General features: G+C 51.1%; 1 protein-coding gene across 6 annotated transcripts in view; it reads right to left on the bottom strand.

The window, feature by feature from the left end:
* Positions 1–1,241: 1,241 nt before the first annotated feature.
* PAX7 (paired box 7) overlaps positions 1,242–15,136 on the bottom strand; it is a 74,523-nt gene continuing 60,628 nt past the window's right edge. For 5 of the 6 annotated variants that reach the window (XM_031664861.1, XM_031664877.1, XM_031664876.1 and 2 more), the window contains 3 exons: positions 13,586–13,785; positions 5,024–5,189; positions 1,242–2,591 (listed from right to left, as the gene is read on the bottom strand). In XM_031664861.1, coding sequence (XP_031520721.1) covers positions 2,290–2,591; positions 5,024–5,189; positions 13,586–13,785 — 668 coding nt within the window. In that variant the 3' untranslated portion in view covers positions 1,242–2,289. Of the gene's footprint in view, positions 2,592–4,495; positions 5,190–13,585; positions 13,786–15,136 lie in introns of those variants that run through there. The other variant, XM_031664869.1, reaches the window with a different exon arrangement.

The raw sequence follows: 15,136 nt of genomic DNA, 5'->3' as shown, positions 1-15,136 counted from the left end.
GACCCACAATCTGGAGGCCTGGGGCCCCTTATTTGCTAAGTCTCTCTTTTGTCCTGTGACAGTCCTGTGTTGGGGATAAACCTCAGCCCACAGTGAGACAAGGAGGGCTGGGAAAAACGGTGGTCACGGAGTCAGGTGCCCCAGATTCTCAACCCTGGCCAGGCCAATGTGTACCGGGGCCCTCTATTTCCAAAGCAAGACAGCTGCACACAGAACCCCCAAGACCCTCTTCAGCTTTCTAAGGACACTCCTCCAAATTTGTTTTGTACCACCAAGTTGCGCCTGGACCCCATTCTTGGGTGTGGACACCTTGGATCTCTGCAGTGTCCTTCCCCAGCCAGCTCAGGGATCCTGTTGTGACTCATCTCAAGGGCTCTGGAACTTACTCAAGGGCTCTAGAAGGTTAGCACTAATGAAATGGAGGCCATGACCTTGAACCCCAAAGAGGCCAACTGGGGTCCCCAGGGAAGACATTCTGGCTGACAGGCTGTATTCCACGTGCAGGGTTTAGTTCACCTGGGATCCCAGCAAGAGAGTGGGGTGGCCTGGTGAGGACAAGGTCAGCCAAGTAAGTGGCATCACCCTTCATACTGTGGACCCTGAGAGGCCTTGATGCGTCACCATTAGGAGCTCTGCAGGCAGTTGCCTACAGGTACTGGGCACTCATGCTGTGCCGGACCTGAACTGAGTGCCTTCCACAGATCATCTCATTCAATCCTCAGCAACCTTGGGAGGCAAATACTGGGATTATCTCCATTTCATGGATGAGAAAATTGAGGCATAGAAAGGGGAAGGGACTTACTCAAGGATTTCCCCATAAATCAACGATGCAGCTGAAATGCAATTAACCCTCAACTACACAAATTAATGGAGGCAAACAGAAATGAATCCAGACAAGCAGAAAATTAACATTCTTGGGAATGTTTCAGACCAAGGTTTTTTTTTTTTTTTTTTAAATTTACTGTAAGGGCCTGACAGTAAACATTTCAGACTTTGTGGGCCACATGAGCTCTCTTTTTATTTATTTATTTATTTATTTATTTATTTATTTATTTGAGACACAGTTTCACTCTGTTGCCCAGACTGGAGTGCAATGGTACAATCTTGGCTCACTGCAACCTCTGCCTCCCGGGTTCAAGCAATTCTCCTGCCTCAGCTTCCGAGTAGCTAAAATCACAGGCACCTGCCATCATGCCTGGCTAATTTTTGTATTTTTGTAGAGACAGAGTTTCACCATGTTGGCCAGGCTGGTCTCGAATTCCTGACCTCAGGTGATTCACCTGCCTTGGTTTCCCAAAGTGTTGGCATTACAGGTGTGAGCCACCACCCTTGGCCTTATATGATCTCTTTTAAAACTACTCAATTCTGCTGTGGTGGCACAAAAGCCACCATAAATAAATGGACATGGCTGTATTCCAATAAAACTTTATTTACAAAAAACAGCGAGCTGGACGGACATGGCCTGCAGGATGTAGCTTGCTGGCCTTCTTTGAATTTCTTTTTATTTTCCTTCTAGGTAATGGATTTCCCATATTAATCACATTGTCCTGGCACTGGGAGGGCCAGAGAACTAACATTTACTTGGCACTGATTTCGTGCCAGGCTCTAGGCTAGGTGCTCTGACCTGTTAGCATACTGAATGCGGCAAGCACCCCTTGTTGAGAGGGTAGTTACAGGCTGTGTTTAATGAGGGTTAAACTGAGGCTCACAGATGCTGACTTGCCTCAGAGCCTCCTGAGAAGTAGATCTGGGATTTAGACCTGCCACAGCCTTCCCTGATCTGAAGAGCCACACTATGGCCACACTATGGCTCTTCAGATCAGTTTGCATCACGTGCAGCGGATTCTCACCACAGACATGTGGCAGGGGACACTTCATCCCTTCCCCCACGGATATTTGGGAGCTTGCTGAAGCTACAAAAAAATGAGCCCATCAGTTCCTCAAGTTCATTGGGACTTCTGGCATCATCAAGTCCTGTTCCCCAAACTCACCTATAACCACCAACGCCCACATGATCTCTCTGACTTCATCCAAAGCAGGTCCTGTGACTTCTAACAGCACCCCGAGGCAATGAGTGACTTAACCAATCACACAGGAGCAAACAGAATTCCAGTGACAAATCAGGGTAGAGTTACCGGCCCAGAACCCCCATCCACAATTCTCTCCACCAACAGGACGTGGTCCTGCCTTTCAGGAATTGGTCAGTGCTGGTGAAAAGCCAAGAGCACAGGACAGAATCCAGGGAGGATTCCTGGTTCTAGAACAAAAACCCCGACCACAGTCAGCCTCCTACAGGAAAGAGCGCAAGGCCTCCACCCACGTGCTGTCTGCAAATGTCTGACTTTTTAGTGGCGGTGGGAGCCTGGGTGCTGGGCTGAGGCCACCTACCTGAGGAGACAGGCCGTTGCTGACCGGGTTCATGTGGTTGGAGGGCGCCGCCGGATTCATGAAGCTGTCGGAGTAGCTGGAGAAGCTGTGGCGGGCTCCGTAGGCAGAGCTAGTGTCCGCGGCTGCAGCCGCTGCAGCCAGCCCGCCCTGGTGCATGGTGGACGGTGGCAGGGGCTGGGGCCGGTGCACAGTGCTGCCCCCATCTGTAGAGAGACCCAAGAGAGGTCCTAAGCAAGTGACCTCATCCTGGACCCTGGGCCTCCGAGAGCAGAAGGCAAGCCATGAGCCTCCTCCTCCCAGTCTCCATTCCTTGCAGGGAAGGGACCACCCTCCCATGCTACCTGGGATGAGACAAGCTAGCTCCTGGGCAGGGCACTGGGCACTGGCCAGGTCTTGACTGACAACCCAACATTCCAGACAACCCCTAAATAGATGCACACCAGCCCCTGTTGCTCGGTGCTTGGCACACAGTAGGTACTCAATAAATGTCAGCTGGGCTGAAAGCCAAACCTTGATGGGGACTCTGTTAATCTACCCAGTCTGTTTTGTTTTGTGAGCATCAACCACTTGCCAGGTGCTATTACAAATGCTGCCTAAGGGTGTGAAGCAAGACTATAAATCCCATTTTACAGATGAAGAAACCAAGGCTCGGTGGGCTTGGGGCACTCACACAAGATGACCACGCGAGTGAGTGATGGGACCAGGATTTGAATGGCCTAAATTCGGAGCCATCTCTGTTCTTTGCTGCTAGGATATTATTCGGCTCTCTCTGAGCCCCTCTGTGCAGCTTTGCGGGGACTGGGACCCTCAGCACTGGTTCAATTTATCTTACCAAGTCACAGTGGTGGTGGCGGGGGCTCTTTGACTCTCTCCTTGGCCTCCAGAACTCCAGCCTGCCAGTCATTTAAAAGGAGGCTTTATGAGGTAGCTATCTTTTTAAAAAAATTTTTTTTTTTTTTGGAGATGGAGTCTTGCTTTGTCACCCAGGCTGGAGTGTAGTGGTGTAATCTGGGCTCACTGCAACCTCTGCCTCCTGGGTTGAAGCGATTCTCCTGCCTCAGCCTCCCGAGTAGCTGGGATTACAGATGTATGCCACTATGCCCAGCTAATTTGTGTGTGTGTGTGTGTGTGTTTAGTAGAGGCAGAGTTTCACATGTTGGCCAGGCTAGTCTCCAACTCCTGGCCTCAAGAGATCTGCCCGCCTCGGCCTCCCAAAGTGCTGGGACTGCAGTTCTGAGCCACTGCGCCCAGCCCATGAGGCCAATATCAAATAGTGGTATTCCTAGTGTGTGCTGGGACAGGGCATGGGAGGTGACAGAATGAGCAAGGTCCGGTGAGTTTGGGGGGAGGGAACCTTTCTTCCCCTACAAGGCTCACCTTCTCTCCTGGGACCCACCTTTCCTTTCCTCTCCCAAGGCCCCTCTGATACCTTAGCCTCTCCCACCCACTCACCTTCTTCCCTCTGTCTACTCCTTTTCAAGCCTAGAAGGGAATCTTATACTTCAAGCCACTGGGAGAACTGGGCCCAAGTGAGGCCTCCTTCCCAGGCAGACCTCAAGGTTCTGACCCCGCTCAGCCCAGCCAGGCCTAGGGCTGTTCACCCCAGAGTGGGGGGAATCCCTCGGAGGGAGCTTTCTCTGGTCCTCAAAGGAGACCCTGACCTTTATTCCATCTCTGAAAATGGATCTTTTGAGAGAGAGGCAAGAAAATAAGGTCCCAGCGAATTATATAAGCCCCTTTGTAAATTGGTTTTTTTGGTAATAGGTTGGAGACCAACATAATAAAAAAAAAAAAAAAGATTCCAACATGATTCCAACATCCTCCCAACAGGTACACACGTACGTGCACACACTCATGCACTCATGCACACACTCTCACATGCACACACTCATGCACACACACCCACACTCATGTATGCGCACACACACACACTCATGCACGCACTCATGCACACACTCATGCATGCACATGCACACACACTCATGCACACACACACTCATGCACACACTCAGGCACGCACATGCACACACTCATGCACGCAGTCACATGTACACACTCATATGCACTCACATGCACACACTCATGCACACACACGCACACACTCCTACACACATGCACTCACACACACTCATCCATGCACTCAGATGCACACATGTACTCATGTCACTCTCATTTTAAAAACTCAAAGGCTGTGACTATGCATGATCCCAAAGTCCCTGGAGAATCTGGCCCTTTCCTTCCAAAGCAGGTCAGCCCAGTGTCCTGTGCTCCAAATCCTTGCTGCTCAAAGCCTGGTCCATGCCTCACCAGCCTGGGCATCCCCAGGGGGATTTTTAGAAGTGCAGAATCTCGGGCCCCACCCAGACCAGCATTTTAGTAACATCCCTGGGAGATCCATGGTACCATTTGAGAAGCTCAGTTCTAAACAGGTGCACAGGGGCTGCCTTGGGGACCCCACCTGGCTGCTCTGTGTTAGGGCCAAGAATTTCAAGGGCAGGATTGCATCTTTTTTCTCTTAATAGCTTGCTTACATGAAAGTAAGAAATGGTCATTAAAAAAGAGTCTTTGTAAGTGAAAGTAAAGAAAGAAGGGAAGGGGTACCACTGCGATGGCAGGATGGGGCTGGGATGCTCACCTTGGGAGATGGTGGTGGTGGGGTAGGTGGAGTCCGGCAGCTGGTAGGGGGGCAGCGTGGGCATGCCAGTGGGCGGGAAGCCTCCTGGAAGAAGGTGGTTGAATGCCGCCAGCTGGTTGGCTCCTGCCTGCTTACGCCAACGGGCGCGGCGGTTACTGAACCAGACCTGGGGGATGGAGAGCAGAGAATGGAGACCCCTCGGCCAGGTTCCTGGCAGAGAGCTGCAACACATCTAGACCCAGTTGCCTGAGCATCACCCTCTGATCCAGCCAGCATCCTCCTGCAGGGAGGGAAATCTCCAGTGTTGTGCAGCATGGGACGGTTTGCAAAGTGTTTTCCTAGGTATGACCCCATTCTGCCCTCACAACCACCAGTGAGGGGTTTCTGTATTATCCCCATTTTACAGATGAGGAAACTGAGACCCAGAGAAAGTGGGTGACTTGTCCATGGGCCAGGTTGAGTCAGTGGCCCAGCCAGTCCTGTGTGGCTCTCAGGCCAGTACTCTTTCCTCTACAGCTCCCCCTTCCTGGAGCGATGCTGGTGCCCTGCTTGACCACCTCCTCCAGGAAGCCCCCCAGGAGGAAGCCACACATCTGCAACCCACCTGAATGAGACCTGCACTTCAGACCCAGATGTGCAAACCAGGTTCTTTGTCTGGAGACTGAGGCCCTACTTTGCTTACATACCCTGGGCCTCCTTGAAATAGGAAACACACACGCACACATACACACGGATTTATCAAACATTAGTGGGATAATAACCTAACATCTTTGTCTCCCTTTCCTGTGCTGGCGCTTCACGTGTCAATCCATACACAGACCCATGAGATGTATTCTCCTATCCCCATTTTACAGAAGGGGAAACCAAGGCTCACAGAGGTCAAGTTGCTTGCCCAAGTCCACCTAGCTGATCTGTGTTGGAGCTGCGATTCAAACTTAGAATCAGTCTGGCTTTCTAGAGCTCACTTATCTGGATTTGCAAGTTTCCTGGGACAGGTCAGAGAAAGAGGAGAATGAGGGTGCACACTGGGGCTGCTTTGAGGGGGTTCTTTTCCACCCTGAGTTTTGCACATGCTGTTCCCTCTCACCTAAACACTCTTCCTGCAGCTGGCTCTTTGGCCTTCAGAGCTCAGTTGAAATGCTTCTTCCTACTCCAACGCCTTAATCGCCGCATCTAAGGTGGGTTCAGGTAGGTTCTCTGCCTTCTCTCAGGGGGCCTGCTGCCTGTGTGCTTCCCCACAGGAGCAATGATTCTGTGTGCCCGTTTCTTGGCTGTGCTGCTCCTAATGTCCCCCTTGGGCCCAAGCTCCATGGGGCAGAGGCCATGCATTCCTTGCCCAATGCCTGGAGCTGAGTAAGTGTTCAAGGAATACTTGTCGAATGAATGAAGGAGTGAATGATGAATGAATGAATGAATGAATGAACAAGGGGAGGCAGGATTGGCTCTGGGGTGTCTTTGCTGGGGCTGGGGCCACAGGCTTGGTTGGTGTCCCATCCTGATGGGGAGTGAAGGCCGCAACCTCCTCTGGCACCTGATCACCTAAGACCCCCAAATCTCTGTACCATCTCTGCCGAGATGGGGGAGCGGAGTGCAGCTGGGTGGAGGGCGCTTATGTGCCCCTAGAGTCATCCCTCCCAGGTGGGAAAAGCAGCGTTCAGCTTCGCAGGCTGGATCAACAAGAGCTGCCGGCTCTGACCTGTCTAGATTTCACAGAGAAAGGAGAGGAGGCAGCCAAGCCTGAAGGGAAAATGACAAAGGATTCACAGCCCTGGCTTCTCCCCACTTCCGCAGGGTGCTGAGGGCTTCCCCAGGGCACCCTGGGGTGGGAGGGATGCGGGAGAGGGAAACCTGCAAGGAATGGGCCTTGCCTCCGAGCTCCCAGGCTCCGCGGGAAGGGTGTGGGGAGGTCTTTGTACTAATTCAGTGTTTCCCAAAGAGTGGGCCTCCTGCCACGGCTCCCTGTTGGAGAAACAGAATTCAATAACCTGGACATGAGGATGGGAAAGTTATTCCTTCCACTTCTGTCCCAGGCCTCCTGGGCATGGGGAAGGGGGGAAGAGGGGTCTCAGTTTGGTGCTAATGCATCCTCAGCGCCTTTCTAATCTGTGCTAATCTCCCTTCTGAACGCAGGGAGAGCAGGCGTTTGCAGGTGACATTTTCCTGAAAGGCTTTAATCACATTGTTTTGTTTTCCTTTGCGTGTTGTGTGTGTGTGTGTGTGTGTATGTGTGTGTTTTAACAATTGTCTTCCCTTCACGGGAGTGTTGTGCATTTTTATTTTAAAACACATTGATTTCGTTGAAAAGTAAATAACAATATAGATAATATGTGAACGTGGCGAACATCTTGGGTGGGTGGGATAATGACGGGCGTTTGGGATGCGCCACTCTAGTTTGTTATGTAGCAGCTGGTCTTTAGGTGCCGCTTGTCTTTTCCTCAAAAAAATGCTGAATAAAGTTGGATGGATGCATTCTTCCTCCTTCCCTTCCCTTCTCATCCCTTCCTTTTCTTCTCCTACTCTTCCCTTCCTTCTTTACTTCCCATCTTCCCATCTCAAACTTTTACTGGGACTCCTGTCTGTGCCAAGCAAGACAGGCTAGAGAGATGGACAGGACCCAGTCCGAGCCCTCAAGCTGCCCTTTGCCTGGGCACGAGTCAAAGAGCAGCTGCTTTTCAGTGCAGTAAACTCAGATGGGGTGACATGTAAGGTTGGATAAGGAGCTCAGAGGAGGGGCTTCCAACTTTGCCTCTCAGAATCCAGGAGGACTTCCTGGAGGAGAGGGCATGCCTTTGTTGCCAATTCTGTCATCTCGTCTTCCTTCATTGTCCTATGTCCCTAGATACACATCCCTCCCAGTAGACACCTCCCTTCTCACGAAGTATAACAGGATGGTCGAGAGCAGGGATTCTGGAGTCAACTGCCTGGGATGGACCTCTGCCTCTAACTCCTAACATGGGAAAATTTTTGTTATCTCTCTGTGCCTCAGTTTCTTCATAAAATGGGGCTAATAACAGCCACCTCCTAGGTGGATCTGGACCTCAAATAAGTTAGCACAGGCAACATGCTTAGAACAACGTCAGCCACAGGTAAGAATCATTCTGCGGGAGACCCTCTGGGATGGCTGAGCTGGAAGGATCTCTGCCAGCGTCTCGTGTGAGCTGCCCGTTTACAGAGGGGGAAATAAACACTCTAAGAGGGACAGTGACAGCCCCAGCACCCTGCCCAGAATCTCTGCTCAGGACTGAGTTCTTTGAAAGCAGGGGCTGGGTTTTATTCTTCATTTCTGATCCTTCTCTCAATACCCTGCACTGGGAGTAGGGTAGAGTGGATGCCATCTGGGTACTGAGTCTAATATTCCATCTGGTCCTTCTCTTTATGTAGCACAGAGGAAACGAACCTGAGCAGATAGACTTGGGTCTAGCACAGTCACTTTGAACTGTATCTTTTTTTTAATTTTTAGTTTTTGTGGCTACATAGTAGGCATGCATATTTATAGGATAGACGGGTTCTTTGATATAGGCATGCAACATATAATAATAGCATCAGGGGTAAATGGGGTATCCATCACCTCAAGCATTTACCCTTTGTGTTACAAACGGTCCGATTATACCCGCTATTTTTAAAGGTACAATGAAATTATTATTGACTCTAGTCACCCTATTGTGTTATCAAATACAAATACCTCTTCTTCACCCTTATTCCTTTTTTAAACCCATTAACCATCCTCACTTCTCCCCCCACCTCCCACTACCTGCCGCAACCTCTGGTAACCATCCTTCTACTCTCTATCTCCATAAGTTCAATTGCCTTAATTTTTAGCTCTCACAAATAAATGAGAACATGTGAAGTTTGTCTTTCTGTGCCTGACTTATTTCACTGAACATAATGACCTCCAGTTCCATCCATGTTGTTGAAAAGGACAGGATCTCATTCTTTTTTATGACTGAATAGTACTCACTGTGTATATGTATAATTGTGCTTCAGGAAGTTAATTTCCTTAGCTAAATCTCAGTTTTCTCATCTGCAAAATGGAGGGAAGAATCACACATACCCTGCGGGGTCATGGTGAGAATTAATAAAGATAACATATGTAGGCTGGTGAGCCATCATGCCTAGCACATAAGAAACGCACCATGAAGGCCGGGTACAGTGGCTCACGCCTGTAAGCCCAGCACTTTGGGAGGCTGAGGTAGGCGGATCACCTGAGGTCAGGAGTTAAAAACCAGCCTGGCCAGCATGGCAAAACCCTGTCTCTATTAAAAATACAAACAATTAGCCAGGAGTGGTGGTGGGCACCTGTAATCCCAGCTTACAGGAGGCTGAGGCAGGAGAATCGTTTGAAACTGGGAGGCGGAGGTTGCAGTGAGCCGAGACTGTGCCATTGCACTCCAGCCTGGGTGACAGAGTGAAACTCTGTCTCAAAATAAAAAATAATAATAATAAAAAAAGGAAAAAAAAAAAAAAAGAAATGCACCATGAACGCTACCTAGTGTTATTAAGAGATTCAGCGTAAGTTGTTAATTAGTGAATCTCCTGTAGTGCCTCTACCATGGGATTTCTGTTCAGAACATCCCACCCCAACCCCAAGCGAAGAGCAGGGTTCCAAGGACCGTAAAGTAAAGAGGCGCTGCACACAGCCTTAGTTTCCTGGTGCTGATCATCTGAAGGATGGGGAAGTCATCACAGGCACCCATGGGAAAGGCCATGGGGTGATCTTGGGACCTATCAGCCCTGCAGTCTCTGTTTCTAGAAGAAATTCACAGGCTCAGGGTTGTGGCACCCTGGAAAAAATGGATCTGTTCACCTCTAAGGAAGATATATGCGTCACTCCAGAGAAAGGAGTGATGGGTCTCCAGGCATGGGTTCTCCTGCCTGACACCCCCTTGGCTGCCCTTCACGTGGCTCTGGCTTTCTCCTGGCTGAGGCAGACGTGTTACAGGCACTGGTACCATCCAGCAGGCTTCAAGCAGAGGCTCCCAGCCCCTGCAGTGAAGCAGGGCTTGAGGGAGCCAGCGAGGAAAACAGGCCACTCTTTGGTGACCAGATCCCCGCCTGACATCATGTTTACCTGCGCACGTGTTTATGAGAATGCCAGCTTCAAGTCGGCAGAGCTTTCTGCCCAGTGAATCCCCAATGCCTAGAACTGCGCCTGGCATACAGCAAAGACTCCATAAATGACTGCTGGGTGAATGTACCTGGAGCTGCAAAGGTGGCTAGTATTGGAGCTGCCAAGAACAGGCAGCGTTTTAGTAAGAACAACTCCCATTTATGGCCCTTCTGTGTGCAAGTACTTCCTCTTTTTTTTTTTTTTTTTTTTTTTTTACATGTAATCATTTAATCCTCAGAGCACGGTAGACATTATTATCATCATCTTGCAGGTGAGAGATGGGTGGAGGGTGGAGAGGGTAAGAGATGGAGCTGGAATCCACATCTAGGTATTTGGCTCCAAGCCCGCCCTGAACCAATCCACCAGCTCACCCATCTCCCAGGTCCACTGAGATAAGATATTATAGGATTGCAAAATCCCAGAACCACAGACCTTTAGAATCAAAGACCAAGACCTAAAATGTATGAAGCCATACAATCTAAGCAGTACTCAGGGGACTTTGAGGTCATAACTCAAAGACCTTAGGGTCCCTGATTGACTGGACATTGTGTTTTTGTTTGAACACTTCTGGTAATGGGAATCTCATCATCTCACAAAGCATCCCTGATTGTCAATAAATAAGGATCCTGGAAATGCAAGGGTCTTAGTGATTGTTGAGTTCCATCCCCTTATGAGCAGATAGGAAATGAAGTCTCAGGAAAGGAAATTGACCTGGTGAAGGTGGCACAGCTGACCAAAGGCAGGAACCCTGAGCTCTCAGTCTTGAGCTCTTTCCTGCAGACCTTCTTATTCGACTTTAGATGCTCCTCTCTTGACCCTGGCCCTGGGCTTACCCTTTGGGGACTCTCAGAGCAGCTATGTCCTTCAAGTCTCCACTTCTCCAGGCTAAATGTTTGTTTTATTTTATTTAATTAATTAATTAATTTATTTATTATTATTATTATTATTTTATTTTTATTTTTTGAGACAGAGTTTTGCTCTTGTTGCCCAGGCTGGAGTGCAATGGCATGATCTTGGCTCACTGCAACCTCCGCCTCCCGGGTTCAAGCAATTCTCCTACCTCAGTCTCCCGAGTAGCTGGGATTACAGGCATGTGCCACCACACCGGGCTAATTTTGTATTTTTAGTAGAGATGGGGTTTCTCCATGTTGGTCAGGCTGGTCTCAAACTCCCGACCTCAGGTGATCCACTTGCCTCAGCCTCCCAAAGGGCTGGGATTACAGGAGTGAGCCACTATGCCTGGCCGTTTATTCTTTAAAAACTCAACATTTTTTGTTCCTTCTTCTCTGAGAAAGCTCTCAGGCCAAGTGGGGAGATCCAGCCCTGCCCTGGGAGAGATTCTGGTCTAATGAGGAGTCCCTGCCCTGACCCAGAGGGAGCTCCCTGCACTGGGGAAGCATAGAGTATGACAGGAAGTCAACAAGCAGGAGGTAGGCCCCGCCCCCTCAGGATGGCTTTGCCTGGGCTCTGGCTGCCTCTCCATTCCCAGACCCCCTCCCTCCGTGGACCTTGAGTGACACCTGTTTCTGAGTCCCCTGGGCCAATAAAAGCACTGCTCTGACAGCCAGGAAATTTTACAAGGAGCAGTCAGGCTTCAAGGTGGTGGGAAGCCGCCGTGGCCGCCAGACGTGGGAAAGAGAAAGCGCCCAGGAATGTGCCCAGGAGAACAGCTGCAGGAGGATCAGAGCGGGAGGGACGCCTGGAGCCAGCTCGGATATCACCTCGGTCAGGAGGGGAGGGAATGAGATGAGCTGGCTGCTGCCTCCTGCCTCCTTCCCCTTGGGGTCTCCCTCAAAGGAAGCGAAGGGCCCCTAATCTGGAAGTGGGGACAGGGGGGTGCAGGGGTGTCCGCTGGGTCCTGGAGTGCTGAAAGGTCCCTTGCTTCTAGGATTGTCCCAGTTGCTTTCAAATTTCAGCTTGTGACTCAGCTTGTTCCTTTCCCTGGATGGAAATGACGTGGGTTTTGCCAGCAGCTGGGCCTGGCTCAGCCCCCATCCAGCTTGTGCCCCTGGGCATGTTGCTTCTCTGAACTTCCAGTTTCTGCACCCATGGCTTGCAGGGGGTGACCATGCTGACCTGACAAGGTGGTCCGAGCTTCCACTAGGTCACGTTTGAGAAGCAGCCCCAGCAACGCCACTGGCTAAGTGGGTGCCGGCCAAAGGCTGGCTCCTCTTGGGTGGAAATGCCTGCCGTCAGCAGTTTGGGGTGGCGCCTCTGCAGGCTGCTCTGACTCCCTGAGCACTGCTTAGATTCTGGTAATGGGGATCTTTCCCCTCCCTCAATGCCTCCCCGTCCATGGAGGAGACAGCTGGGGAATGGATTCCCACAGGAGCCGTTCATCACGACTTGTCCCGGCTCTTCCTCCTCCATCCGCAATCCTCTAGCCTCAGCCCTCTCCAGCCAGGCCCCCAGAGAGGCTCCTGCACTTGGAGAACAACTGTAGGCCTCCTGGAATCTGAGAGTTTGGCCTGGGGAGGTGAGGCAATGCCCCCAGGCCCCCTGCAGCAGGCCTTTGCCCCTCAACCCACCGACAGAGAGCAGGCGGGGCCGTCCTCGAGCTGTCGAGAGGCTCTTGCTCTTCTCCCCTCTTCCTTCCCACACACTGAGGCCATGGAGGGGATGTTCAGGGTCTTCAGGGGCTGCCCATCCTGCCCTGATGCATCTAACCTGCCAGGAACTGGCCTGCCCAGCCTACTTGCATGCTTCTGGTAACGGGACACTCATCACCCATCAGAGGAAGCTAGGCTTGTTTGGAAATCTTCCTCCTGATCACTTCCTCTGCTCATCAGAGATTTGGAGATTTTAATACTCCCCAAACCCCTTCTTCTGGCTGAACTAATGCCCTCCCTCCCTCCCTTCTTTCTTTCTTTTTGTGAGACGGAGTCTTGCTCTGTCGCCCAAGCTGGAGTACAGTGGTGTGATATTGGCTCACTGCAACCTCCGCCTCCCAGGTTCAAGTGACTCTCCTGCCTCAGCCTCCTGAGTAGCTGGGATTACAGGTGCCCGTCACCACGCCCGGCTAATTTTTGTATTTTTAGTAGAGATGGGGTTTCGCCATGTTGGCCAGGCAGGTCTTGAACTCCTGACCTCAAGTGATCCGCCCACCTCAGCCTCCCAAAGTGCTGGGATTACAGGTGTGAGCCACCACACCTGGCTTCCCTCCCTTCTTTCATTCCTTCTTTCATCCTTCTTTCCCTTCCTCCTTCTTCCTTTTCTTCCCCCCTTGCCTCTATCTCTTCCTCCATTCTTCCCTCCTCTTTGGGCTGTCCAACTCTCAGTCAGTCAACATTTGCTGCCTACTAACTCTGCACTGGTGGCATTACTTGTCTACACAACCCCCTGAACCTGTTGTAAACCCCCCGAGAGGTCCCATTAAACCCACTGACCTTGGCCATCCCAAACTTCTGAATCTCTGGAGTATACCTGCAGCACCAACACCGCAGGTGCCTCCTCACCTGCACACGCGCCTCGGTCAGCTTGGTCCTCTGCGCCAGCTCCTCGCGGGTGTAGATGTCCGGGTAGTGGGTCCTCTCAAAGGCCTTCTCCAGCTCCTCCAGCTGCTCGGCCGTGAATGTGGTCCGACTGCGGCGCTGCTTGCGCTTCAGTGGGAGGTCAGGTTCCGACTCCACATCCGAGCCCTCATCCAGTCGGTTCCCTGCAGCGGGAGGAGAGGGAGGGAGAGGGCAGGGGCTTAGAGAGATGGAAGGGTGCTCGGGTCTGGGAGGAGAGCACCAGGCACACTCGTGCCCACCTAGGAGCCATCACTGCACTGAGGATCAGACTCCTCCCAAGCACAAGATAGAAGGATGTTCACCCTAGCATCGTTTATCAATGTGAAGGATGGGACGCAACCTCCATGCCCAACCCTAGAGTATTGCTTACTTTCTTGCAAAATCTTTCCCTTTAGGGAAAAACAAACAAACAAACAAACAAACAACAACAACAACAAAACAGTCCCCTCTGGTTGGGCATTTTGTTTATTTCCACTGACATGCAAGGATGTCCATGACATAAGACTCAAGGGATGGTTTCGTGGTGAGATATGTTTGACAAAATCCATAGAGCTATATTCTCAATTAAAAGGGCAGACTTTTACTGTATATTAACTATACCTCAATAATCCTGACTTTAAGAAAAAGGCATCCAGGTATGGTGGCTCATGCCTGTAATCCCAGCATGTTGGGAGGCTGAGGTAGGAGGATTGCTAGAGCCCAGGAGGCTGAGGCAGGAGGATTATTTGAGCCCAGGTCTTGAGCCCAGGAGTTCAAGACCAGCCTGGACAACATAGCAAGACCCCACCTCCAGAAAAAAAGTAAGAAAATTAGCTTGGTGTGGACGTGCATGCCTGTAGTCCCAGATACTCAAGAGACTGAAGTGGGAGAATCACTCGAGCCCATGAGTTCCAGGTTACAGTAAGCCAATCACACCACCATACTTCATCCTGGGCAACAGAGCAAGACCCTGTCTCAAAAAGAGAAAAAGTGCATACGTCCGGAGCTGCCCATCAAGAAGCTTAGATTCCAGGCCTGACTCTGCTCCTAAATGCCAGTGACCCTGGGAAGGCCACCTCCCCTCCTTGGGCCTCACTTTCCCCATTTGTGACATGAAGGGTTTGGATTAGGTGACTTCCACTGACAAGCTCTCTCTGGGATGTCCCAGGGTCATGTAAGTGTTCCCCGTAGGCTAGAGGAGACCTCACCTGAATGACCTTGGTCAAGGCTGTGGACCCCATCCCATCATCCCCACTAATTTCCACCATGGAGACTGGGGGTAGGTGAAGGCCTTTTGCTTCCTGGGCCTGGAGAGCCCAGAAGGTTGGAGCCAGCTCACTTCCCAGGCCTGGTTGGGGTTATCAGGCCAGGAATCTGCTTCAGCCCTGGGCCCAAGTTAGGGAGGCTGCAGGAAGCCCCTGCTCAGCCTCCTTAGCTGTTGGGACTGAGATACCCAGGAACCAGCTCCCTGTCCCCATCAATCCTGTGGCTCCTGCCCATCTCTGACCCAGCAGA

The sequence above is a fragment of the Papio anubis genome, chromosome 1 (genome assembly GCF_008728515.1).
Source record: "Papio anubis isolate 15944 chromosome 1, Panubis1.0, whole genome shotgun sequence".
Taxonomy (NCBI): Eukaryota; Metazoa; Chordata; class Mammalia; order Primates; family Cercopithecidae; genus Papio; species Papio anubis.
Note: the sequence above shows the minus strand (reverse complement) of the source record. Positions and strands in the feature narration are given on the sequence as shown.